At 38.4% G+C, this 9,682-nt stretch overlaps 1 protein-coding gene across 1 annotated transcript; it reads right to left on the reverse strand.

Moving 5' to 3' along the window:
- Positions 1-1,151: 1,151 nt before the first annotated feature.
- Positions 1,152-8,698, reverse strand: nup42 (nucleoporin 42). Its single transcript, XM_024297713.2, has 7 exons — positions 8,455-8,698; positions 7,566-7,839; positions 7,403-7,491; positions 7,258-7,334; positions 7,069-7,155; positions 2,579-2,675; positions 1,152-2,258 (listed from the first exon to the last, which is right to left on the reverse strand). Exons 1-7 carry the CDS (start codon positions 8,582-8,584, stop codon positions 1,780-1,782), a joined length of 1,233 nt encoding a protein of 410 aa, XP_024153481.1. The 5' UTR covers positions 8,585-8,698; the 3' UTR covers positions 1,152-1,779.
- Between the last annotated feature and the right edge of the window lie 984 nt (positions 8,699-9,682).

Genomic DNA, 9,682 nt, shown 5'->3' on the forward strand with positions numbered 1-9,682 from the left:
CACTCCTTTCTGAATGGCTACTAACCATTGCTATGCAGCAAAAATAAAATGTACTTTAAAGTCATAAAATCAACTCAGCAATCAGAAAAGATCCGAGTTTTTACCAATTAGATTAAATCAATGCTAAGTTAGCAACCCTTACTTTTAAAGACTACTATTATTTCATTTTTTTTTCTTTATCCAGAGAGACACCGTGGAGGGGTAAAACAGCAGCATGTGGCTCCGGAGCCTCAGGTTGCAGACCCGTTTTAGGCTTACAACATATAGATAGTATATAAAAAGTATACTGCCTCACTTTAAGTACACTACTTTTTTGCTCATATGCATACTAAAAGAATTGAACTCACTACCTTTCAGTTTTAGGGTAGACACTTTCTAAAGGTCACTAAGCTAATGTTTAGATTTTAGAGATTTGTGATATATGGATTATGGATGAGTCTCAGTTTGATTCTTTTATTATGTAAACATTCAATGAACATTTTCAAGAGAAGCGATTCGATTCTAAGATTAATGCATTAAGTATTAGGGTCCTTTTCACGATTTTTATGGCTTTTTAAAATTGAATTGAGGTTTTTTGGCATCTGGAAGTCTAAAAACATGTCAAAACTGTTCTAGAGCTGAGCGTATTCTGTAAATAAACCCCTGATTGTTATTGCTCCAATTAATGCTCACGTTTTGATATGTTTTAACATGTTCTTTAGGCCTTTTTCTGATGATGGAGAACATGTATTAAGAAAATGAGGATTAAAGTTGCATTTCTGAATATTTTATTTAAATAATTGAAAATCAGGAGCATATTTGTGATGTATAGAATACTCTGGGAAGGCCTAAAAGAAAACTGTAAACGCTTTGAAAATAGATCAAAAGACGATCGGAGTGAGACTATCAGGACTTAAATGTAGTTGTTTTCTTTAAATCCTCAACATATGTTACCACTCTGAACCCAGAAACAGAAAGATTCAGTGATGAAACATGCGAGTACATGAGTCCCTCACAAAACCAGCCACTCAAATGGCATAAATCACAGACTCTGGATCGATACACGGCTCCCCTGCAGACCCACACAATCAATTCTTCCTCAGGATTCATTCTTCCAATTAGTAACCCTCGTTCTGAGCTGTGGAGTATCAGGAGACTCCAGTGCACCGAGCTGTCCTAGCATCAGTCCAGATTCTGAACCACTTTATTAACATTCGGACGTCAAAAAGCCACAGGAGAACGCCGCCTCCAGTTTACAGAGAATTACAACAGAATTTAATGTTTTCCAAATAAATGGTAGGCCTCTATATGATCCAAGTCAGTCTGTGAAACTGTATTATTTAACAGTTATTCAAAATATTTGTCCTCTTGAAAATATACATCAGGATGAATGTTCTTTAATGCAATAAAGAGATTTTGTAGTTTTTCTGGACTCAAATGTAGTAAAAATATTTAAAATTAAAGTTATCTTGAATGTCTCGGTTAGTTTTTGTGCTTTAATGTGTACAAACTTTCTGTTTTCTAAAAAAAAAAAAAAAAAAATTGGGAGAAAAGTATTAAAACACATGAATCGAGTCTGGCTCCCCCTACTGACCGATATGTGCAATTACATTCTTCTCACTGAAGTTGCTTCAAACATTGAAACTAATAATAATAATTCATCAATAACAAAACAGGATTATGCTCATAATTTGTCAAACTAAATAAAATAATACAAAAGTCAATTTTTAAAGAAAACCTGTAAGTTTTCCCTTCAAAATAAAAGCCTCTTCTCTGCATACATGATGATTCTTCCTCCCCCTATCTTAGCACTAACAGGTTTTCTGGGGGGGGCTTGAGGGGAATCTGACCCAGAGTGAATCTCTTGGCCTTGAACTGATCCAGCTCCTCTGGAGTCAGCTGGCTCTCTGATGAGAACAGGCTGCCTGACTGAGCTTCAGATCCTGGTGTGGCCCCGAATCCTCCACTCGTCTGTGGAAACGCAGGGGCAGCGGCGGCTCCTGCATTACCAAATCCCCCCGTGCTGCTTCCTGCTGAAGAGAAGCTGAACCCAGACGCCGATCCGAACCCCGAAGATCCCGCCGGTTTGTTAGTGGAAGAAGAAGCAAAGGAGAAGGTGGAGGCTGAAGGTTGAGCGGGGGCGCCAAAGCCAGAGGGGGTTTGTGGTGTGGAAGATCCGAATGGAGCGCCGAAAACTGGGGCGGACGTGAACCCAAATTCTGGACGCTTTTCGGGAAAGCCAAAGCTGCCGGTCTGGGCAGGTGCAGGTGAACCAAAATCTGAAAGTTAAAACGTTCCAATTAGAAGCAGGAACGGAATTTTTACAGAAAAATGTCAGATGAAAATATTTCCCCAACAGGAAAACAATTAAAACTTCAAATCTATTTTGACAAAGAAATGAAACATTTTGAAATCAGAGCTGCAAATCCATCACTTTTATCCCCAGATTAACAGCATCACTAATCACTTGCACTCATTTATAGTATTTGTAATCCGTACATCTTACTAATTTCCTCTCTGTGATCAATAAAACCCTAAAGTCAACTTTAACTTTATTCAAAGTGAATCGGCCGTCTCTACTCCACTGAAACCACACAACCTTTGCTTCCAAAGCCAGATGTGACGGATCCAAACTCAGGGGGGCCCCCGAAGCCACCAGAAGACCCCTGAGGTCCCGCTCCGTTCAACTCTGCAAGCTGTAAAAGGAAAACATCCTCTCAGCAAGTACGAACATCCAACAAAAGTACACACACGTGTGTGTGATGTATGATTTCTGGGTTCCAGAAGTTTCTGTGGCAGAAAATTTAAATTGAAACTTGCTCGTTATGGCAACTCAAAGAAAAAACGAGTCAAACTTATTACTAAAGTTAACGCATGTGATTATTAACGGCCTCAGGCGTCCTGATGTGCAGCTGTGAGATCAGATTAATAAAACTCTGTCTAAAATAAACATTTTTTTATATTTATGTGATTGAGATTTTATTGAATTAAAGAGATAATACAGCGTTTATTTGTATCTTTTGGACAAAAGTGATCTTTTATTTTAATAAATGATCAGGAGATGAACATCGGCTGTAATGCAGAGAGAAAGATCTTCTGTGGTGGGCGAAACCTAACAAAACTGTCAGCTATTAGAAATCCAACAACGAGGAAACTGATCATTGTTTTATTTTGTAATTACAGTATGACAGAAACTTTCAATTTTTCCTCTTTTCACCTGTAAATCCTATGAATTGTTATCCACAATGACCATTTTACAATCATATTGTTTTATCACATTTTTCATAAATCTTTGATCAGAATCAGATGTTAGTTTTTACTCTAAAACACTGGATTTATTTTTCTATGAAGGTTTGAACTTTGAGATTTTCAACAAAAAAGTGGGAAAATAAGTGTGTAGTGAGGAGTTTTAAAACCTTAAACATCTATAATGCAGTAATTTCAGATTATTTTTAGACTGTAACTCAGGGGTATCAAACTCAATCGCACAGGGGGCCAAAATCCAAAACACACCTTAGATCATGGGTCAAACAGGATATACATTTATTGAACACTCTAAATATACATTTTTTAAACTTTAAAACTGTAACTTTTTAACATCTCGTTTAGACTATTGTAATTCCCTTTTTACTTGTTTTAATCAGTCCACAGTACATCGCCTTCAGCTGGTGCAAAATGCAGCTGCTAGGCTTTTAACTGGATCCAGCAGAAGGGCTCATATTTCACCTGTTTTATCTTTTTTACATTGGCTACCCATTACTTTTAGAATTGATTTTAAAATCTTAGTTCTGATTTTTAGAGCTCTTAATGGGCAGGCACCTGGTTATATTTCCCAGCTACTTGTACCGTATGTCGCTAGCCGCTCCCTGCGATCCTCAGCTTTGAACCTTCTTAGAGTCCCAAAGACTCGTTATAAAACTCGAGGTGACGTCTCTTTTCAAGCAGTAGCCCCAAGACTGTGGAACGCCCTGCCCTTATCGCTCCGCCTGACTGACAATGTCGAGGCTTTTAAGAAACAGCTAAAAACGCTGCTTTTTAAAAGAGCTTTTGGTTAGTTTGTACTGTATTATGTTTTATTTATTGTTTTTAATCTGTTTTATTTTTCTCTCATTGTTTGCTGTGTAAAGCACTTTGTGATTTTATCTGTGAAAGGTGCTCTATAAATAAATTTACTTACTTACTTTACATAATACGAACCAGATATATAGCATTACCTAAGTTAATGCTAGTATGAATGCTGTAAGCAGAATTTGGCAACTGAAGATGCTAGTGCTGATAGCTGAAGATGTTGAAATTGATAGCTAAAAATGCTGAAGGTGATAGCCAGCTAAAATATTAGCTAAGTGCCAAATTAGGATAAAAGAACTAAAAAAAAAAAACAAAGTTAGGTTAGCCAAAACAGCTAGCATGTAGCTGAAAAAATAGCTAAACTTCAAAATAGCCTAAAAAGCTGAAAAAAGCCTAAATTAGCCAAAACATATAGAGTGTAAATATTAGTCTAACTTCAAAACAGCAAAAAAAAGCCTAAATTAGACAAACAGCTAGCATGTAGCTAAAAAATAGCTAAACTCCAAAATACCCCACCCTCAAAAAAGCCTAAAATTAGACAAACAGCTTGCATGTAGCTGATATATTAGCTAAGCTCTAAAATAACCACAAAAGGAAAATCTTAGTAAATACCAAAATAGTCCCAATAGCTAGCAGAATAACAATTTTTAAAATGTTTAAACCACAACTTTTTAACATAATTACGAACCAGATATATAGCATTACCTAAGTCGGGGGTCGGCAACCTGCGGCTCCGGAGCCGCATGCGGCTCTTCAAGCACCCCCTTGCGGCTCAGTGGCACTTCTTCAATAATTATTGATAAAATTAAAAAATGTTGCAAGGAAGTATGTTATAGCGATTTGGGTAGGAGCAGAGCCGAGCAGATGGCTGGCAGGTTTGACACCAGGGATCACTCTTGATCCATACATTGTATGACCCCAAGTGGTTGGAGGGAGGAGCGTATATGCAGACCATGTAACTCCGTTGGTATCAACATTTTGACCACCATTTATTTGACAGTACAGAACAGCCGACACTGTGAGGAGGCTCACTCATACACACACCACTCTCACTCATGGTGCCGGTAAAACACTCAAGTCCCATAATGCAACACAAGAACAGACACTAACTCCACCCACTAACAAGGAACTATTTCTAAATTAACAGTCAGACTGCCACAATATTTTTTGTTTTAATACGATTTCTGTAGGAGGAATTTCTGTAGGTGGACAAACATGACACAAACATCCTTTACGTTTTCCAGTTGTTGTGAGATGAGTGTAGATGCTTCCACGCCGTCTGAGTCAGCGCACAGCAGAATTCCTGCCCGTGCGTCTGGAGCGCACGTGAGCGCACGTTGCTACGCGGGTTTTGAAGTCGGGTCACGAGCTCCACGTACAAATCGGCACGCATTGAGCGCGCTGAATCTTCAATCCGGTTCAAGATTTCCACGCACAGTCGCAGCAGCTCAGACCTGTGACTGTGCGTGGAAATCTTGAACCGGATTGAAGATTCAGCGCGGGAGCTGCTTGTGGGCGGAGTCTGCTTCAAAGCACAGAAGTGCCAAACGTGATCACGAAGGAGAAATGAATCATTACGGTTTGTGTCCGGTCAGGTTGATATGACACCAAGATGAGATGAGCGCTAATGAACAGCAGAAGAAGAATAGAAGAAGAATCTCCTCCCCGCCACTGCGTGCGTGACCGCGCTGCTCCGGTGTGGATACCACCTGCTGAGCGCGGCGATGTGCAGGTCTCATCCACCGGCCGCGTGCGGTGCGTGGCGGGGAGGAGATTCTCCTTCTATTGTATTTTTACTGTTCATTAGCGCTCATCTGCATCTACAACAGGGAGAACCGAAAGTAAAAGTGTTGAAAATCCCCCAAATCTTTCTGAAGACTTTTGTTTTCACAACTCTGTCCTTTTAAATGTCTGACTGAACAACTCACGCGCGCTCCAGACTTAGAGGGCTGGAATTTAGGTGTGCACGCGCTTATATTGACTCTTCATTGAAAGTGTACTCTTTATTGACGCGGCCAGTGTGGAAGCACCTTAAAGGTGCAAGGAATTGTGGGTTACCCATTCTTTTGCCTGTCTGACTGGAATTGGATTTAAGTTTGGGTTTTCGTCAACGTGTTTTGTTGTCTGACTGTTGAACATTTGTTGAACATTTATGATTTTGTCCTGTTATGTTTGAATTCTTCCTGCACCTGGAGTGAGAATGAGGGAGAGACTGATCAGGACCCCTCTCGTTGTGTCATTGAGGCATGTCAAAATAAAAGCTCAAATATGCATTATGTGGTTAATCAGCTTTAGTCAGATAATTTTTGAGGCCAAGAATGAAGCTTATATGACACGGGGGTACGAAATAATCGTTTAATAAACACATTCTCTATGTGTTACTTACAGTGTAAGTCTTATATAAGCCGTTTCAATTTATGCGGCTCCAGACACATTTGTTTTTTATTGTATTGGTCCAAAGTGGCTCTTTCAACACTTTGGGTTGCCGACCCCTGACCTAAGTTAATGCTAGCGTGAATGATGTAAGCTGAATTTGGCAACTGAAGATGCTAGTGTTGATAGCTGAAGATGCTCAAATTGATGGCTAAAAATGCTGAAGCTGATAGCTAGCTAAAATATTAGCTAAGTGCCAAATTAGCCTAAAAAAAAAGTTAGCTTAGCCAAAACAGTTAGCATGTAGCTGGGAAAATAGCTAAACTTCAAAACAGCCTAAAACTTTAAAACTGTAACTTTTTAACATAATTATGAATAATAAAAAAGGCAGGAATATTATTCCAGAATAAATCAACTTAAACCTTAAATAACTTTAAATATTTTACTCTCCATAAAAACACATGTTGTCAAAATTATTCAAGTTAGAAAGAGATAACATTGGGCCATTAATGACAATAAAATTAAATGATCTGGAGGGCCGGATATAACTACCCGGAGGGCCGGATCCGGCCCCCGGGCCTTGCCTGTGACACATTTTGAGTCCACGACTGAACACAGCAAAGACATGCGGGAGGTGTGGAGTCTCACCAGTGCGGCTCGAGTGTTTGGATTCATGCTCTTCAGCTCCTGGATTCTGCTTTTCCACTGACTCAGCAACTGATTGACACCATTCATCTAAAACACACACAACAGAAAAACACTTTCTGAGACTTAGACTTGTCCAGACAAATGTTGTCAGTGACACTAAAACCGAAGGTTCACATAATAGACGCTCACATAAGTCTGCAGGTCTCCTGATGCACTCTTGGAGTAGTACTCCAGCCTGAGCTCCTCCGGGGAGAGATCAGGGAAACCTGAGGAGAAAAACAGACTTCAGAGCTTCATCAAGCCTGGAGTATTTAAATCTTATTAAGGAAGAGACCTGATAAAGGCAATTTGGCGATGGAATAACAGGAGAAGCCCCACTGCCCCGAACTCTCCCAGACATCCATGTCCATCTGGATCATCTCCCTGTTTGACCGTGAGACTCGTTAACATGTGGAAAATGATGCATTGAAGAGCGTAGAAATAAAGAGGAAACGCACAGTTTTTTACTGTCGTCGTCCTCGGCGGCTGTTCCTCCTCTTCCTCCCCTGTCAGCGAAGCTTTTAGAAGCGTCGAGGGACGCAAATCTGTTCTGAGTGGAGAAGGAAAAGTCGGAGCTTTTCACATTGTCTCGTCTCCCTCCGCCGTCTCCACTGCCTCCTCCTCCACCACCTCCACCCCAGCTGTTTCTCCCCTGAGAGGGGAAATAGGACGGCTGGATGTAACTTCCTCCTTTCTGTTGGGAGGGATTGACCCAAACTCTGTTTCCAAACCCTGGAAGGAACAAAAGAGAATCAGGAATTTTAAAATAATATTTAGCATGACATAAATCATTTCTACCATTCAGTTCATGTCATCATTTGTGGTTGCTGATACGATTCATAGTCTATCTTGGTTCATTTTAAACAATCTGATTCAATCCCTAAAATCGATCTTTGGCCAAAACTTCAACCAGAGTGAATCCCCGGGTACCTGCCGTGTCTTTATTCCTAAATCTTACACCATCTGAGCCACTTTTTGTAACTTTATTTGTTCTGTGCTCGTGGAGAAATCGGCAAAATTCTGTGTCAAAAAATCTGGAAAACTCTGGAGTCTAAACAAAGACGAAGCTAAAATATTCTAAAGTTTTAAAAATAGCTTTAAGTACATTATGTGGGCACAATACAAGAATATAGGATGAATAATAACATGTAAGGTAATTACAAAAACACTATATAACTCAATATTAAACATTTCTTTGGTGTTTAGATTATGACGTCATTTTTGTTTAAAGCGATTCCAACAACGGTAACTCGGTTAAGTCGTGTAACTATTTTAAACCCTGACATTCCTAAAAAGTTGTGTTAAAAAGATATAAACACAACACTACAGATGTTAAATATGTCTCACCTCCTTCTCCTCTGGAGTGCTGCTGACCTCCACCTCCTCCACCTCCTCTACCTCCACCCCTCGGATGTTCATTCCAACATCTCTCCCCGTAACGACACCGGCCCTGAAGGAAAAAATTACAAACTACCATTTTTAACGCGTCTTCTTAAAATAATTTGGCCCCAAATGCCGCGGCGCCTGGTACAGTGTTGTTTTGGACGAGAATCTCGTCACCCAATATTTACGTCATCGAGTCGCGACTTTATTGTCCCCACAGCGGCCCCAAGCGGCGAGAAATTCATTTTTCTGTAGGCTAAATGTAATATTCATAAATGTAAATACATATCGGCTAAACTCTTTTTACGAGTTTTCATCGCTGAGGTTATATATATATATATATATATATATATATATATATATATATATATATATATATATATATATATATATATATATTTAACGATTCTATAAAAAATCTTTAAATGTAAAAGCTATTAAAACCCGTATGCTATTTGAAAATATGCTCTGGATAATTGGTAAACCATCGGGCTCTACTTTATGTTTAATTTTATGATTTATTCAGCGTGCTCTGAACCCTGATCTTTGTTTTCTCTTTAACTATTTAAGGCTCTTTTAAAAATTGGGCCTCTTTTTCATTTTTTTTTCTTTTCTTTCTCTCTATGTATGTATGTCAAGTTTTTGTTAATAAAGCTTATTAAAAATTCAATGAAATAAAAAACAATTTAAAAAAGACCCCAAGCAGCGGTTATTGGGCGGTTCAACCTCTTTTTTTTACATTTTATTTTATTTCAAAACATCACAATAACAAATCAGCATGCCACCAATGTACAAAAAAGTAAAAAATAATAATGATGAATCTCAGAAATACATTTTTATTGAAAAATATATATTTGAGGTGTAAAATTTTTAAATAAAAAAATGCAAAATATAGATAAAGCCATAAATTGCAAATCAAAGAAACACGCAGAAGCAGATTCCAAACGTTCCGTTTTTCTTTTTTTTTTTTTTTTTACATGTGTCTGTAGGATTTCATATTTACCTCAAAAATTTTCCGGAAATGCAGTACATGCTATGATTTCACGTTTAATTTGAAAACAGACATTAATTCTTGAAAATGTAGTTACATTAAAAAAATGAACTGAACACGGAAAATTGTTTGAGAGCTTTAATGTTATGAATTCTAACAAAATAAATTAATTTAAATCTGATTTTTTTTTTTTTTTTTTTT

Source organism: Oryzias melastigma, linkage group LG11, assembly GCF_002922805.2.
Source record: "Oryzias melastigma strain HK-1 linkage group LG11, ASM292280v2, whole genome shotgun sequence".
NCBI lineage: Eukaryota > Metazoa > Chordata > Actinopteri > Beloniformes > Adrianichthyidae > Oryzias > Oryzias melastigma.